This window comes from Buceros rhinoceros, unplaced genomic scaffold, assembly GCF_000710305.1.
Source record: "Buceros rhinoceros silvestris isolate BGI_N320 unplaced genomic scaffold, ASM71030v1 scaffold14418, whole genome shotgun sequence".
NCBI lineage: Eukaryota > Metazoa > Chordata > Aves > Bucerotiformes > Bucerotidae > Buceros > Buceros rhinoceros.
The window spans coordinates 3256-21614 of NW_010427536.1; the positions used below are offsets into that span (position 1 = coordinate 3256).

General features: G+C 45.3%; 1 protein-coding gene across 1 annotated transcript; it reads left to right on the forward strand.

Moving 5' to 3' along the window:
• Positions 1 to 1718: 1718 nt before the first annotated feature.
• LOC104498547 (sex comb on midleg-like protein 4) lies at positions 1719 to 15581 on the forward strand (the record flags this gene model as incomplete). Its single annotated transcript, XM_010141941.1, has 3 exons — positions 1719 to 1985; positions 10565 to 10710; positions 15456 to 15581. Coding segments are annotated over 3 exons (539 nt in total), but the record flags the coding sequence as incomplete, so codon positions are not given.
• Positions 15582 to 18359: the final 2778 nt, after the last annotated feature.

An 18359-nucleotide genomic window follows, 5' to 3' on the forward strand; every position in this document is an offset into this window, starting at 1 on the left:
ACAAGCCAGGATGCTGGCACGGCGTAACTCTTGAGTATTTGAGTTGTCAAACTAAATCATGTTTGTTTAATGTCAACTACTGCACACAGTGGCCAAGGTTTTCTTTTTCAAAGGAAAAGAGTAAAAACGTAAATTAAAAGGAGAACTCTATTATGTACAGCCTCAACATCTATTAGCACTGGGGTTTGGGTCTCATAGCATAAATTACAGCATAAATTCTTCCTGGTACTCAAATAATGCTACACACTACATAGGAGGAGAGTGTTGCTCAGGCAGGGAAGGAGATGTGTGACACCAGGGAAGTAATTTCACCCTGCTTTGATGTCTCTGGAGGATGCATGGTAAGGGAAGTGATATCTTCAACAGCTTGAAGAAACATCGTGGGGCAACAAGAGGCACTTTCCTCATCTAAGGGCTCCCTGCCTGCCAGATGTTAACATCTTGTTTCGTGGGAATCTCTGAAGCGCAGGTTCACAGTATTTGTAGGGGTTATGTGAAGGTTTGGATCTCAAAGAGGTTTCTGGGGGCTCTGCTTGTATCCCAGAGCTGGTGGTGGTGATGCTGGTGATGGTGGAAGAGAGGGTCTTGGTGCTGGATAAGGGGTTGGCTGGTTTTGCAGGGAGAACAGCTGTGGGTACGAGGAGGAAGAAGAGCTTTGACTACGTTTTGTGAAGACAGAAAAGGCAAGTAGGAAGGAACTAGGATATCGAGGCCTGTTGGGAGAAGACTGGGACTGGCCAGAGAAGGACAATGACACAGATAGAGGTCTTGGTCCAGATGGTGAAGCAAGATGGACCTGGACGTAGGTCCGAGGGGAACTGGCAAAAAACGTTCATGTACTGCAAAAACTGGAGCTAGACCTGCCTCATGCCTGTGTGTTAGACCCCCAAGCGAAGGGGAATATAAGTCTCTAAACCAGTAAATACAAAATTTGGTTTATTGGGAGGAGCCTGACAAGCAAGGTATTTAGCTCCTACCTGTGTGCAAAGCGCATCACAGAGGAGAGAAACCAGAGCAGCGGTTTGCAGCCACCCGCGATGCTGGCACCCATGTCTGCCCCGAGCCAGGTCTGAGTGGCACCCTCACACATCTCTGTCACTCTGTGACAGACTTTGGGGGCACTCATCAGCCGTCAAGCCTCTTCTCCTTGCAGGATACCAGGCCTGATGGATATCCGCAGCTAAGGGTATTTTCTGATTAATTTTGGTGACTACAGCCAGCAGCTTTGGTTTATTACCAGTTTTGGTTTATTACCTTCACCCCCTCCCTCTGGAAACTGCCTGTCTTGTCCTCTTCTCCCACCTTCCTTCCAACTTTCCTGTCTTTAAATGAAAGACAGAGCAAACATTAGCTGCACAATCCTCCAGTCTCGGTGGTCAGCAGGGAGCACTGTGAGGCAAATGGGACCCACCAGTCGGTGGCCCAGGACTTTACAGAGAATATTGCTGTAAGCTGACACAGATGAGTCACATCAAGCCATAGGTCCCCTGTTGTGACTCTACTGACTTCTGAGTGGGTGTGCTTCCCTTCATCACTTATTAGCTCTCAGCAAGGATCCCTCCCGGAGCCAGCTGTCTGCACAGGAAGTTGGAAATGCAGTTAAGCTTTTGCCGAAAGCGAATTTTGGCAAAAACATGTATATCATTTTTTTTCAAGGGCTGAATTAAAATTGGTTCTGGTTTACCGGTGTTTCTTTTGTGTCTTGGCTTCCTGAGCAGAAACAGTCATTCCTGACGACTACCTGGTCGATTCTGCGAACATGAAGCGGTACAACGTGGATCCTGCTGATTCTGCCTTCGGTTCCATGGGCTCCATGTATGCCATGCGCCAGAGTCCTGCAGATGGACGTCCTGCTGGAGGCTCCTCTTCCTCCTGTAGCCATCATCCTGCCCAGGTATCTTCAGGAGGGTCCTTGTCTACTGGCCTACGGCATCAGACCTCCAGTCCAACGAGGAGCGGGACCTATCCTGAAGGAAACGGAAGTGGTAATATAACATCTTCCATTTAGCAATGTACACTGCTATGCTGGTGCCACCCTGGAGTCTTAGCTCACTCCCAAACTCCCAGGAAACTCAGTGAGACGGGTCTGGGTTGACATCCATCCAGACTGCTCATCCTTCCATTTAGAAGGAGAAATAATAACCTATACACGTAAACACAAAATCAATCTATTTATCATTAAGTAAAAAGGTGAATGTTTTCTAATGCTGTTATTAATTATGTAAACACACGTACCATGTATAATCGTGTGGCAATCACAACTGTCATTATCGACTTACAGATATAAATATTAATATATATAAGGCATCCCTCCCAAAGAGTGATACCGCCTAGAGGCAGGTGCCTGGTATTTGTGTGACACCAGCTGTGTAGAAGATGTGATGCAGAGCAAACCCAAATATTAGTGCCATTTTAGCAAAAGATTTTGCTTCCCAGCTGCGTGACCCATCCTGCCCCTTTAAACATACACCAAGCCAGATTTTGCTTGAAAAACACTGCCCAGCAAAACATATATTTTTAGAAATCATTCAGCTCACTGCTTAAGGCTCTTTTATCCTTCAGGAAGCAAAGTCACAAGAAGTTTATCTGCAAATTCAAGGGATGCCATGGGAAACTCTGCGTTCAGTAACCCTTCTTCTTCCCTTTCCTTGTCTTTTTGTCCCATTACCCTGCTAGGATTTACGTTCGCTGCCCATTAGCTATATTCCCTATTAGCCATGATATTATTTTTTTCTCTAGACATGACCTGGGTTCACCAAATGGGTTAGCCAATTCCCTGAACTTCGGCTAACTTTGTGTCTGTTTGCATTTCCCAAGTTCTCCATTAACAGGTCTTTATTAGTAGGGATTCCAACACTGTCTTCACCCCTTACTAATTATTCAAGCCTCATTTATGCATTTTTCATCTTGAGGATAGATCTAACAAAGGAGTTGAATGTCTCAGCCATTCTTAAGTCATTAATTTCTTTTCCTTGCTCATTTATTAATGGAATCTACTGACACTCTAGTACTACTTTTTTTATTATTCTTGGTATATTTGCAGAAGCCTTGCTAGTTTGCCCAGCTCCTTTGTCTACCATTAGCTCATTTCACTGCCCTTCTGTCCTTGCGTTTCCTTTGGAAACTGCAAGTGATTCTGTACATTCTTGCTTGGTAGCCACTCCAGAGCCTCTTTCCAGCGGCCACAGATCTTCGCATAACTCCTTCAGACCCCTCACCTCCCCAACGCCTGTATTATTTCTTGTTCCTGAACTTTCACTATTTAATATTTTAGAACATTATTATTCCAGAATGTGTATTACTAGTATTTATCCTTTTATTTCTTTGTTTATCTAAGTTGGCCTTCTTAAATGTTCAATACCTGCCCCAAACCATCACTTTGCTATTATTTTCGCACAATCCTTTCCCTGTGTTACTCTATTATACAGACCACCGATAAGCATTCAGTTGTCATCATTATTTTTCCTTTACTTACAGAGTCAATTTTACTCAAAGCAGAGTGGATAGTATAGAAACGTGCTGCTGCAAACAGCTTGTAAAAGGTTGTCACTAAGAACTGGGGGCCTCGCTTACAAAGAGAAGGAAATGAAAAGCCCTTTCTTTAACATCTTGTTCAGTGCCTCTCGGGCTGGCATAATCAGGTGCCGGGAGGACAAGAGGTTTACTGTGCACGGGATTCATTTTCCCCTCTCCCCCTGCTTCCCTAGAGACTCCTGGCAGAACCGGGACCCTTTCGTCAAGCTTTTTAGCTGGCTGCTGCGGGAGCCAAGATTTAACAGTGTTGTTACTTGCTTGCTCTGAAAATCTTTATCGTTGTGCCTGGGATCAGTCGATATCTCTTTGTAGTACATGGGAAGGGTCAGAGCAGTTCCAAGGTCCATCTAGACACGCATCCTGTCTGCAGCATGAGGCAGCAGCACGCCCCGGGAAAGAGATAAGTGCAGATACAGGGATGCTTCCCCACTACCCTATCTGCCTTCAGAAAATTGTGGCTCAAGAACTGCCTGAACCAGAGGTGGTGGCTTCATATTTAGTAACACTTCATTGATTTTTTTTCCCTGAACCACTCAGTGGCTTGTTGAATACTTTGTGCATTTTCAGCAATCACAAAATTCCTGTGCTTAAGACTATGTTGCATGGAGAAAAGCCTTGGTATCGGGGGTTTGAAATTGCGTTCAAGGGACTGAGGCTTAAAACCAGAGCTCCTTAAGCTTGCTCAGCTGCATTACTTTCCATGCTTGTTTCTGACTCTGAATGTCACTGTTCTCCAGTCTCAACCAACATCTCGTGAAAGCTCAGCATGGTCCTGAGCAGGAAGCTAAGCTTCAGGAGACAGCTGCTCCATGCCTCTTCTCAGGACTTCCCACAAAATCTGCAGTCTTCACAAAATGAGAGCCTAAAAGAGGGCAGGTGGTTTTTTTCCTAACTGATCCAGCAGAAAAGCCATAGAGTGGCCATGAAATAGGCTTTGCCGTTCCTATATTTCTCAAGTGTAAAACATATTAAAGCACTTTCAGGAGCAAAGAGGAAGAGATTGCTTTTGAACCAGGAATCCACCATACGTTGGTCTCTCAAGTTACAAGTGACTTTAAACTGCTACATAGAAAACCTTGGGGGACCAGGACTGATCCCCAAAGCACCCAGTATTTTTTATGCGACAAGCATTTGACACTTGCATAGACTAGCTCCTCTGGGACCTCTGGGTCACTTGGCCAGCTCAACTGTAAAGGCTCCCTAAAACTGACAGTTACGCAGCGAACACCTGAAAATGGTCATGAATTCATTGATATTGTTTATTTACAATTATTAACAATTTATTAGTCCCTGTACCATCCACTGTAGATTATGGTATACACAAACCCGTACAGAGGCGGGTTTGCTGTCAAGGTCTCTAACAGGTGGAATAGCAATCCCCTGTGCTTCACCAACGCGCGGCAGCACAAACAGCTAGTGCAGGTTTGCATCGTCACCATCCATCACATTTCCTCTTTCTGGAGGCTCCAGCAGAGCGTCTCCTGCAATCCATGGCAGAGGCTGGGTCTCTGAGGCAGGAGAGCCATTTGCTCTCAGACACGGCCAGGCAGTTTTCAGTGGCTGTGATGGGCAACACAGCGACACCCATGAAGTCGAGGTGCCCACAGATTCATCGCAATATCACTTCTAGCGTTAAAGAAACTGCTGCTTCCAGCCACAGCCTGGTTTTGTCTTCTACACCATTTGTGACAGCGTCCGCTCGGTAACACTGGAAATCCCACCGTAGAGTCCTACAAAGCATTGCCTGCTCCTTCTTAGAATTAGAGACTGTATTTTTTCACAGCTATCACGCTTTGGCCCACCTCGCTGCTTCCACGTCTACTGGCAATCCCAGCCTTTTAAAGCACACGCCTTTCTGCAGCTGCCTCCGTGCAGCCACGCTAGAGTTTGATTAGTCTTCCCAAAATCTCTCTTGCAAAGCTCTTTGGAATCTGTGCTCTCGCCACGATGCTTCTGCATGTGTTTTTCCTCTTTCTAGGGATAATTTATTTGCTGCTGAATCATAAGTGAGCAAAGATGAGTAAGTGGGGCAGGCCAGCCTTTGTTCTTATCCTCCTCAGTTTGCATATTTACACGGCAGGGATGGGCAGAACTCATTAAAAGGTGGAAGAATTTCTCTCTGAAACCTCAAACCAATCCTCTATTTATAGAGGATAGCTTGAAAAATAGCTTGCCTTATTTATCATGGTGGGCAAATATTATGGAAAAAGCCATAACCATAAAACATATCTCAGTGCATAGCAGAAGATGTCTTTCAAGCAGAATGGATGAGATTAAACCTCAAAGCTCTCATTAATGTGATTGGAAGCTCGATGCTTAATTCGCCATGATTATGCTAAAAAATTCCAAACAAAAAATTTACAAATATCTCATTTCAGAAAGCCAGTTGGGGCTGCTAACAGATAAACATGCACTTTCCTGTCATCATTTGCCAAATTGAAGCTCTTAAATCAGGGAAGAAATACTCAAGGACATCATAAACCTTTCCAAGCCTGCTTACATAACAAACAAAGCCTTTATTCCAAGTATGAAGAATTGCATGTTCAATCACAATGAAATAACCTTAACCTTGCCCTGTAGCTTGTTATTTTTATGTCGATTTTATTACCCAATATTAGCAGTTAATTATGATCACCTGAGGGCCTTTGTTGACGAGGCAATGCTGCAGGAAGTTCCTCTTTTTCCAGAAAGAACGCTGCCAGCTCCCGGTGGGGGCTGCAGCCAGCACCTCCCCAAGGCAGTGGCAAGGGAGATGCTGGTGGCGTGGCGGGGCTCAGCGCTGGGTACCTCTGCTTCGGCAGACACAGACCGCCAGTTAATTTTTGAGGACATTTACAGCCTGAAAGTCTCAAAGCTGCCAGTGAGATGCCTGTTTGTTTGTTTTTTTTTCCCCTGAAAAACAGAAGCAATGCAAGAAAATCCCAGATCAATACTTAAGAGCAGCCCATGGCCGCATCCCATGCGGCTGGATGCTGGGCTGCTCTTGCAGCAGGCAGAGGAGCACTCGTGATGTCGCATCCCCAGGCCCTGCACCGCTGGGACCGGGCAAGCGCCTGCCAGGGCAAATCGAAGCGCTAAGCCCGATGTTCTTTCCAGAGCTCTCTGCTGACTGAGGCTCGTCATATCCCACCACACCCATAAACATCCTGTCACTGTGTTCTCCCACGTGCCTGCTTTCCTGACGCCTTTCCTCTTCTGCTTGGTCTGCCTTAGACTTTTAGAAAAATGTCTTCCACAAAGCCTTCCTCTTGTCCTCGTTTATTGTGGGAGTTGATTTGGTTTTCAAAATAATTCCCCTCTCTCTGTGCCTTTGAGGGTCTGCTACTTCTGCTTAGTTTCAGTAGACCTGCTGCTCCTTATTATCTGCTCCAGTGCAATCAAAGAGAACCTTTTAAAATTTCATTCCCACCCCCTTCCCCTGAGGCAAAGAAATCATTTAGGCCTGCAGCAATATTAAAGTTCATCTGTCACTCCCTTTCCACTCTTATCTATCAATGACCGTAATTCCTCTGGGCTCTGTTTGTTTGCCAAGAACATATTTAGGGAGTCTGTGATTTCTCTTTCCTTCTTTCACAGGTTTAACTTCATTTCAGCAACAGATTTCCTTGTTGTGCCTCCGCAGCCACTCAGCTGTTGGCTTTCTCTCTCTTTCTCCACCCTCCTTCTCAGGAAGGTCCCAAGGCCAGAGAGGGGTGGTGGTGATGGTGTGAGAGAAAAGCCTGCACGGAGGGAGAGCTCAGACCAAGTCAGGCCACGTCTTTCTGCTGGCTTCACTGGGCTTTAGCCACTGACTTGGCATCTCCTGCTGTTTCTGCACAGGCAATGGTCTCAACTGGGATGCTCCGAGACCTTCCCTTGAAGAGGAACTCACTCTCCTTCCCCAACACCGCTTCAGGCAAGAGGGGGAAGTGCTTCCCTCTGATTACCTAAATTTCCATATCCCATTCCATTAATTTGACAAATTTTTGCCACCTGTCAAAAACAGGAAATTGGATTTGACCTAGATTACGATCTCTAAAAATAATTATTGGTCGTGAGCACTCCCATCTCTTTGTAATCTGAGTATTCATTATCATCTTGATTAATTCTGATGACAGGATGGCATAGAATACCCGGGAGACATGAGACTTCCTCATTTATCTAATTCTTAGGTTAAGTGTGAATACCTCCAGATAAGAAAAAATGTATAGTACTTGCCCTGCTGCCATCAAACACTTTTGTGCTTAATATAATCTTTCAGCAAAATGGTGCTATTGAAACAAACCCCATGCCTTTGTGTAGACATGAAATGGTTTATTTTCTTTTACAAATAGAGAGATCACACCCAAATGTATAAACTATGATGTTAAAAAGCCAGAGCAAACTAAACAACAAAATAACTTTTGAAAGATATGGAAAACCAAATGGTTTCCAGTTACAAATGGTTCTGGATGTTTGTCCGCAAGCTGGTGGTATCCTGGTTTTACTAACAACATTTAAAAGTAGCTGCTTTACATTTAAGTAAAATAATTATCTCTTAATTCATGAAAAACACGCAGAGAATCCAGGACTGACTCTAGGTCGGTAAATAAAGATGAAACTATCTCTGAAAAACTAGTATCTACACATAATTCTTGGTATTATTTTATTATATTGTACCTCAGGTAGGGATTCGAAAGGGTTATCTTCACCCGCCAGGGCCTGGAAGAGTTCTAGCCATGCAGTCTCTTTAGAAAGATCATTTATATATTTGTCTTTCAAAAAATCAGGTTTCTGCTATTGATCGCTGGAACGTGAAGGAGTGAATAGAATTCCCCTGTTATTTTAACCTTTTCTTCTCATCCCCCTTCCTTTCATTACAGATATTTTCCAATACCTGTGAAGGTTCCCAACCGCTCTCGGGGGCTCTCTGTTCCCCTTTGCCCTTTTCTGGCATTTCTGGAAGCAGCAGGTTGTGGGCAGGAGTCACTGGGCCAGAGGCTGCTCTCTCTGTGCCCCGTCTGAACCCCAGGCTAAGTCCCCTGGGCTTTGCTTACATTCAGACAAATTTATGGGGGAAAAGATGTCATCCTCAGTAGCAGCACAAAATCTCCGCTGACTACATTATATCAGTAGCACAGAAACTTCTGCAGTCTTCTGGGCACGGCCAAACCTTTCTCTCCCCCATCTATTTTCTGGCTGGTTTGCGAAAGCCCGGTTGTCTCCCTGACCTTTGGTTTGAGGTGCCGAGGTGTCCAGGATCTCCACACATCAGCTGGCATCCAGAGCATCCGCAGATCAGGCAGGGGAGAAACACTCGTCCCTCTGCCTCCAAGACAAGCTCAGTTCTCCCACTTGTCCCTGACGCCGTTACTCGATGTTGCAGATGATCCAGGGGATGGCCGAGATTACCCTGTTCGTTTTGCACTCTTTGTCTTCATTGTTTCATGCCAAAGGCTCCAGATGGTGTCTGTACTGTTGTGTATTGCGTTTATTCTGTGAGCGGAGCCCAAGGTCGCCTGAATCCGTACGAACACCAATCCTCGCTGTCTAATTAAGAGGACCTGCGGCTATTCCTTGTCCTTTATGTCTAGAACAGTGACTTAGCAAATGAGAGCATAATTATCATGATATTTACATCACATCCCATTATGAAGCCCATCGACCAGATTTGTACATTAAGAGCACTGCTGCTTTCTGGAATTCATCCTTCATAACTGCAGAATACACCTCATTATATTATACTGTGAGATGAGCATGGTGGCAAGAAGAAAAGGACCAATATGCACATAAAGCCATTATTGGACTTACACGGGCAGAGCCTCAGCTAATATAGATCAGCACAGCTCTGCCGAAGTCAATGGAAAGACAATCTGCATAAGCCACAAACACAGCCCACTGCATTTGCTCACACGCGTTAGGAACATGGTTTGAGTCACGCGTGGGGATTCTCACGCATTTCATTTGTCTCTATAAGCTCAGGATTTCTCTGGAGAGCTCAGCCCTTCTCTCCTCAGCAGCTCTGATTGCCCTCTTGGCTACTCGGGTCTCCTCCAGGCTCCAGTTTAGGTGTCTGTCATCCCTCTATTTGCACTCTTCTGTTTCCTTTTTTGTCTTCTATGGCGTCTGCTCACTAACTCCTTGCACCTCTCATTAAAATCTGGGCCTTAACACAAAGAGATGAGCAGGTTTGGGCAAGTAACATTTTATAGATCTGCGTGCTGACGCTTGCTAATGCAAAGCTTACGTGGTGTGGATATAAACAAATCCAAAGAGCATATTGTAGTCCTTGGAATAGTGACGCAGCCTAAGTGGGGGTGCAAATCATATTCATGTGGAAGCTGAGATTTATAATTCTGCAGACACTAAGAATAAAAACATAAATGCACTTTAATTCCAATATGCCTTTATTCACTTGATTTAAGCTACAGCAAGCAAAAGTGACCTTAAATCATCCAGGGTTTATACCATTAAAAAGTCACATGTGCAATGTTCATCTTCATGTGTTTTAGTAGCTTTCCAAACAGACATTCATTGGGGACCATTAGCTTCCTGAGAGCCTAAGATTAGGAGGATATGGTCTAGAAACCTTCCTTTAAGATCTAAGATAAGCCTGGATACCTGGATGCGAAGAAAAACAACGTATTTGCTAAATCCTGATTTTATCCTCTAGCCTTCATTCAACGGCAAACTCCTTTGCTTAGTGCTGAAGTGCTTTGTCTCCAGGTGGGAGGGTGGTGTCTTCTTGAGCCAAGATCCCTGCTGCTTGCAGATCAGACAGCAGGGGCAGCTCGGTTTAAGAGCCTGGCAGCTGGCACATTTCTCCTTCCCCAGCAGGAACCTGAGGGTTTCATGGGTTTTAGCGCAATTCGCCAGCTGGGATCGTGTCTCCCAATAAGCAGTCAGCTTGGAAACTGCTCCAAGTCCCCTTCTCTCCCCACCCCTCCACCTCGGGCTAATACTTGCACACCCAGGTCCAACACCCAACGCTGTGCCCCTGCACACTCACAAACCCAGGAAACCACTGCCTGCCATTGTAACGTGCTGTTGTGGGCTTTTTGTGTACCAATAGCCTCAAGTCCTTCACCAGAACGACAAGATGCGGCTGGGCCATCAAGCAAGAATCCTTTGACCTGGACGGTGGACGACGTGGTTTGGTTTGTCAAGGATGCAGACCCTCAGGCTTTAGGTCCCCACGTGGAGCTCTTCAGAAAACATGTATGTAGAAGGCTGCCCTTACTGCTTCTGGGTAATTTAAGCCAAGTGCATGGGCTTAGACCAAATGGTCTGTGCGCCAGATTGAACGCAGGGCCCTGCAAGGCCCCACACCACTGGGGGTTTGGGCCAAAGAAATGTTCACTTATCACTTTAGAAGGTGGCCAAACACTGGAACAGGCTTTCTGGAGAGGTGGTCGATGCCCCAAACCTGTCAGTGTCCGAGAGGCGTTTGGCAAATGCCCTTAATAACATGCTTCAGCTTTTGGTCAGCCCTGAATTGGTCAGGCAGTTGGACTAGATGATCACTGCAGGTCCCTTCCAACTGAAATATTCTCTTCTCTTCTCTTCTCTTCTCTTCTCTTCTCTTCTCTTCTCTTCTCTTCTCTTCTCTTCTCTTCTCTTCTCTTTATCCTTCAATGGGTACATCCTAACAACGTCTTTAGAAAATGAGCACTGCTTGTTCCCAACTACACCAGTATAAATTGTTTCTATGCCAAGTCTAAGAGAAAGCACTGAGGATCTGATGCTCATTTTTCATTGTCAGATTGGCACTAAATAGCCTCATCTCAGTGATAATTTTTTCCCAGGATACCTATGATTCTTCGCCGAAGAGCATTTTTTATATGTCTCCAGATATTTAGCAGGAGAAACCCAAAACAGCCAAGCTTTTAATCTTCTCCCCTCAGTATTGTGTAACTACATAACCAAATTTTACAGACCTGCTGACTCTCTGGGCTATATGATAGTTGCTTTCGCTAGGTAGTCTCCAGTGGTGAAAAACGACATTATCCTTAATCTGAAAGCAGGAAGACTATGAACACATGTCTTATTTGGAGTTTCTTGTCCTGCTGTTGTGCGCGGAGTTGGCATCAAAGCACCTAATAACATCTTCAGCCTACTCTTCCTCCTCCTCCTCCTTCTCGTCCTCCATCTCTCTTTGATCAATTCAGTCTGGCTATGAAAATGGATTTTACCCTAAAAGTGACTCGCTTGTGTTTAGCTGGAGGTCATAGCTTTGGATATGAGTGCCTAGATCCAGGTCTAAAAGGAGAAGAGCTCCCCAGCCCTGTCTTCTGAACTCCTGACTCCTCAGGCTGCAAAGCAAACAAGAGGGCTTGATCACCAGGTCCCACTTCTTGCCCACGGGGCTGCAGACAAGAGCTGAGGGAGACAACTGGTGGACTTCCAGCTACACCCTGGATACAGGGTTTCCAGATACTGAGGAGAGGTGGTGGTTGAGCAGCTGAAAATGAAGGTGAACACAGACCTTGGCACAAGTTTTTGAAACTATGAGAAAAGAGAACGAAAACTCTTCATGCAAGGGAGAGAAAATGCCATGGTCTGAGGCATACAGGTACATCCCAAAGAAAAGAAATGTTTAAAGTTTATCTTGCAAATACCTACAGTGCAAAAGCACCACTTTTGTCTAGTTCCCACTTGTAGCAAAGTTCGGCACAAGGTGCTTTTGTTTAGCAATAGAGCAGTGACACGCTCCAGGCAGTCGTGGGTCAGCTGTGCTGGAGCATGCCACAGTGCTACAGCTGCTCTGTGACCAAAGAGATCATGCTAAATTGCCACTAAAGACTGTCCCTGTCACCCTTTGTTGAACACCCAGCACCCATGAGCTCTACTTATCATTGGCTTCCTTGTAAAATACGCTGTAGGTGTGAGAACCTGGGTAGGATTACCACACAACTCAATTCAATTATGCTTCTGAGTTATATATGTTCCCGCAATTTTTCAGCCTTCGAATCTCATCTGGATTAACACAGAGACCCCAGGGGTGAAAGACTAGTGATTAGTCCATTAACCTTAGTCATATCTTCCCGTGTGTTCAATCTTTCTACAAAGCAGGTGCATAATTTACTTAGAAGCACTTACAGTCGTTGACAGGGCTCAGCTATCACCTGAAATCGTTGCACTGGCAATCAGCTCATCTGAGATAGGACACTGGGAGGGAGAGGGCGGTGGGACCACCAGGAACAAAAGGCTGGGGGAGGTATCCTGTAGATGGGTAGTGCTTTTTCCACAGCCTTGGGCATTGACCGCAGTCCCCGGAGTTGGCTCTGCCAGCATGAGGTAAGGAGGAACAGCCCACATCCTCCACTGTTGCAACTGCCATTGCAGGATGGCCGGGCTGTGGCTCTGCTCTTCCCATCAGGAGCAGAAACTTTTCTTCTTGCCAAGACACCCAAGGAGCGTCACAGGCGGTTCCTGAGAGTGTCCACCAAAGACTGTGAAACTGCCTAGTACCTCCCCTCTGCTGTTCTCTGCTCCCCCTGGCAGGACTGTGTGCCAAGGAGAGCCGAGCCCGTAGCTGACAGATCATCCGGCCTCATGCAAAGGAGTCGTTGGACTGGCAGGGACCTCTTAGTGACACTGCATGAGAGCCCCATCCAGCGCTCTCTCAGCAAGAAAGACTTGCTAGAAGGACTGGAGGAAGGGAAATGGAGGAGAAGGAGTTACACAGGGAATTAGCAGGTAGAAAACTCAAGCTGGAAGGGGTCGAAGCAATGTTATGGTCTGACAGTTTAATCACAGCCAGTGACCGGCCAATGCATGTATGGAGGAGACAAAAACATTCGAGTTTAACATAATTAATCCAGTTTATTCAAATAGCAACCTGTCTCCGCTTGTGTCAGACATCAGACTTGCGAGCATGCATCTTTCTCTAGACTTTCATCTCCAGTGTTTGAGCACTGATCACTGAGCTGCCACTTGCTGCACTCCTGTCACAGGTGGTGGCATTACCAGTGTTGGTGTCTGTTCATGAGATGGCAGAACACAAAAGAAGGGATGTATACATATGTATATATACCAAGCAGGATCCTGAAGTCTTTGATTTTACTCAGAATTAGGTGCTTAAACACCCATGAAGACAGGGCTGTCCATCTTTCTCATTAAAAGCCTCATCCTGGGGGACATCCACCACCGGGCACCATTTTTGTTTGCATGGCACTCTGCTTTTTGAATAGTATCTTCAGAATAAGTGCTGTAAGAAGCCAACACAAACACAGTAACATTCACTCTTGCAGGTGAAAACTGTGTATTTACAGCCACTGCATCATGACCTCACAGCCGATACTCTGGCTGCTCCCATCCCCTTGCTGGAGCAGAGCAATGTTCTGCAGTGTTCTGACTGGTAGTGGGCCAGATCCCAACTCATGTGAAACAAGTGAATTGCACTGACGGCACTGAATTTTACCAGCTCCAGATCTGGTTCAAGATCTTCTGGTGGGATTACTGCAGACTTGGGTACCACGCTATAGAATCCTTCTTTTTCAAATTCTTTGTCAAAAGGACTGACGCAGTACTGTAGAGAAGCCAAGCCAGCAGTCTGCAGAGGAACGGAGATAATAGGGGATATTTAATTGGAGATGAGTGCTCCCTCTGGCATACTGTTGTCATGGAGTTTAATTCTGACCCCTACACAGTAATAATAAAAGAAATAATAAAATGCTGAACTCCACATATAGAAACAGCTGCCTCCTCACCAAACCCGAGACAGCGATTTTACCCTATGCCATCACAGTTCCAGGAGTTTGTTTTTCTTTCTCACGCAAATATTACTTACAGGTAATACTTATTCTTACTTTCCCTTAGCTCCCTTAAAATAGTGGGAAGGAGAGGGGGAAGGTGAGGAGAATTTCTCTTATGGACAGAGCGGGGGCTGCAAAGTGAAGAGCATTAATTGGTTGAGTTAATCAGAAAGTGACCTTAACTGCTCATCAGCTAAATCACTTACTGCATAACAATGACCAGGGCAAATTAGGATCCACAGTATTGCTTCATTCACAGGTAACGGATCACAGAGGAACCATCCGACCCCAAAATCACAGAATGCAGTACCTACAGCATTAGTGTGGGTATATGTGTGTACATGTGTGGCCATAGCACCACCCATGCTTTAGTTCTGATGGTCCAATATTTAAGTGTGGTGGAGATTGTGGAGAGGAGTAGTATTTTTCAATACAGCCAGGAAAACCCAGACAAGCTGAGGATCCAAGGAAGGACAGTTGAAAGCCTCTGTGTTTTACCGTCCGTAGTAAAACCGGCTGTTTCCCTGTGCACCCAAGCTACTCTGTGATCAGTACAGTGCTTCATCATTTCAAAAGGTTTTCAAGCCAACAGGTCTGAGATAAACAACTGGTGTCAACTTCCTCCACTTATGTAAGGGTTAAATTAAATCTGAACAAATTTTATTAATAAATGTGCTGAAATCAGTTAGTACTATCTTCAATTTAAGAAAAATAAACAGATATGGAGCTATATGACTGGATATAAGTGTACTGGAAATATATGTGAATCACGCAGATAGCCAGGGACAAAGCTGGAACTGAGATTCAGAGGTGGACTCATAGCAGCTCATGAGGCCACATCCCTCTCTCGCTCCATCACTCGCTCCTTTCTCCCAAGGCTCACTGGCTTTTCTCTGAATCGAGCTCAGAGCAAGCCGGATTTTAAAAATAATCCTCACGTTGTAATTGCAAAATAATTGAAAACCTAGGCAAACCTTAGAGTCCTTGAAAAATAAATTGTATTATTTGACTAACCCCTCCTTCAGAGTCCCCGTCTATCATAGCCCAGATCACAATTTTTAAAATGACATTTCAAAATGCATGACATTTCAGCTAGCTCTGTTCTGAATGACATGCTCTTCCCGATTCACCTTGTTCGGCGTGTCAGGACGCAGCACTGGAAGGGGGTTAACACATTTTGATTCTCTTTCTCTCTTTTGAAACCAGGAGATTGATGGCAATGCTTTGTTGCTGCTGAAAAGCGACATGATCATGAAATACCTGGGGCTGAAACTGGGACCTGCGCTGAAACTGTGCTACCACATTGATAAGCTCAAGCAAGCCAAGTTCTAACAATTTATGGAAAACCAGCAGAACCTGCCCTAAATCTGGATGGAAAACGAAAGGTAACGTGTTGCCTTACAGAAATGCATTCATTTGCAAATTGTTTTACCTTCTTTTTTAACAAAGACTTTCTCTTTTTATAACATTTGTGCATTGTCACCTTTTTTCAATCCAGTGAGGTCTTTTGGCCCGCTTTGTGTTAATAATTTGCCAAAAAGTGTATAATTACAGTAATTATTTTGTATCATTAATATTATTATTATAGTAAGTCCTATTTTTATAACCAGAAGTGGGAAATCAAAACCAAACACAGCTACAGCATACGCTGAGGACTGCTGGAAGACTAACCAAGAGTCCCTCACTTGCCATGGGTCCGTAACCGCTGACCTGCCACGGTTGGGCTCCAGCTCCACCACCGATGCTCAAGGGCTGGAAAGGCGCCGTGTTCGGTCACCTCTGGTCTGGTGGGAACTGCCCCATGTCTTGCACTATCTGGAAAACTTGAATTCTTCAGTTTAAAAACGAAAAAGAAAAAGAAAGAAAAAGGGAAGTTTTAGAAAAAAGAAAATAGGAGAATGAAGGTTTTTCTGCAGCTCGAGTACTTTTTCCCACTAGAGGGAGCAGCCCTAATACGCTTGAGGCTGGAGCTCTGGTGCCGAGGTGCTTTCTGTCTGATGAGCTTTGACCATCACGACTCTCCTGTCAAGCACATCCATAAACACCGAGGAGGAACCGCCGGCTCCCAGCAGGATAAGCCCGTCACCATTTACAGATAATCAATTCAAGCACAGCCCGAACGCAGAGCGAGTTTCTGACAGGATGTTTCCCGCTCCGCTGAAGAGGGGGTGGATGGCTCCCACGGTGTCTGGCGTGCTCAGCTGTCGGCTCCCTTCCCTGAGCTGTTTCGGTCTGACGTACACTTTGTGGCACCCTAAGAAAAAAAGCATAATTTCTGGTTTGAGTTTTGTTTGCATTTTTAGAAGCGAGGGAGCTGTGCAAGAGCGTTCCCCAGGCAGAGCTGGCAACGCAGGGCTCATCTCTGCGCTTGGCAACGATGGTCAGGGCCAGGGTGGACGCTGTGGGGTCGGGTTCTGATGGCGCTGCAGCTTCCAGCACATATGCAGATGTGCCAGGTTTTCCGTCTCAAGCGGATTAAAAAGGATGTTCTTCTGCCTCTTACCCAAATCCAAAAGGTGCTCATTGATATTCCTCGTAGCCAGGAGGGAGAGGACAGAGAAGGTAACCTGAGGCGTGGGTACACCCTCATTTTCACCCTTCACAAAGGGCGATGACGAAGGGACACATCCATACAGTTTAAACCCTCAGTGAGTGACAAGGAGAGGTAGCAAGTGGTTACAATTCATGGAGGTTATTTTAGAGCTAGCCTCAACCAAACTGAGAAACAGGGTCCTGATAACATGCCAGATGTCACACTGCCCGGCCCTGTTTATGCAGAACAGAGTATTACCAAAAATACCTCATGGAATAAAAATCAACTTGGTGCATGTTGCTAGACTAGAACTCCTAAAGACACTGGTTCAAGACTTAATTCTGAAAATCTTTAACAACACGAGAAACCTTATCCCACAAGACTTTCATGGAACTCTTGGGGTCTGCTCCCCCAAACCTAAAAAGTCGTCTGCATATGTTTGCAGGGTTGGATCTTTACAGGACTGACCAGCTCTCAGCAAATCCCGTCTGCATGCTGAAACACCCTGAACAGGAACAGCTGAACCAGCGTGTTAAATGAAAAGTCGAATACTATCCAGTGATGTAATATACTGAACCCTAAACGTGCCGATGCTTGGAAGGTAACACCCACCTGCATCACTTTGGGTCCATGCTGTAGAGCACGGAGATCCGTTCAGCTGGCTGGCTGAGGCAGAGGCGACTTCGCATCAACACCAGAACTGTACAGTTCACTCTTACATCTTCTAAAAAATTAATATTTTCCCCACAAAGATCCCCCCAATATGTAAAATTCTTGTTGTATTAGAGATGTCACCTTCATAAAGTTCTCAAACGATCTTTCTCCTTCTCCCCCCCCACCCCCAACTTTGAACTTAGTTAACCTCTCTGTTTTTTCAAAAGGTGATTTTAATTCCTCCACTTAGAAACCCACCTGGCTGTAGTATATCAGCAGCCAGAGCTGGTTAGAATTTATCAGATGGTTCAATGCTGGAAAATCCCACTTTGTCAAAATCAAAACTCTTCATAAAGGCATGTCACTTTCTAATGTAAAATTCTATTTAACTGAAACTACAGCTTTTGCTAATGTCAAAACATCATTTTGACATTTTGGGAATGGAACATTTTTGTTCCAAGAAGATTTTTGCATGTTATTGTATTTTCCTGGAGAATCTGTAGCCTCACATTTTGTTCCGAGAGTGGGTGAAAAGCCCACAACTACAGACTTCCGTGAGCAAGAACCCTTCCCGTTCAGCTCCGAGTCTCACCCCGTCCCTCCACCTGCCCCTTTCTGGACGTTACAGCTCAGAGGGATGGCAATACCCGTGCGGTGCTTACAGACTCCTCAGGGGCAACGATGATTCTGCCTTCCACAGTTCTCATGTATGTATCTGCTGGATACAGTCAGTGGTGCTATCTCACTTGATATGACACTTGTTGGTACGACCGGACACGACTGTCCAGGCACATTCTGGAGGGGGAGGCAGTTAGTGGATTCCTTTTACATGTAAATAACGCTTGTAACAAAAATTCACTGCGTGGTTTGCCTTTTTTTTTTCCACTGAAAGGCAATTACTGGGCAAACATTACTGCAGTAAT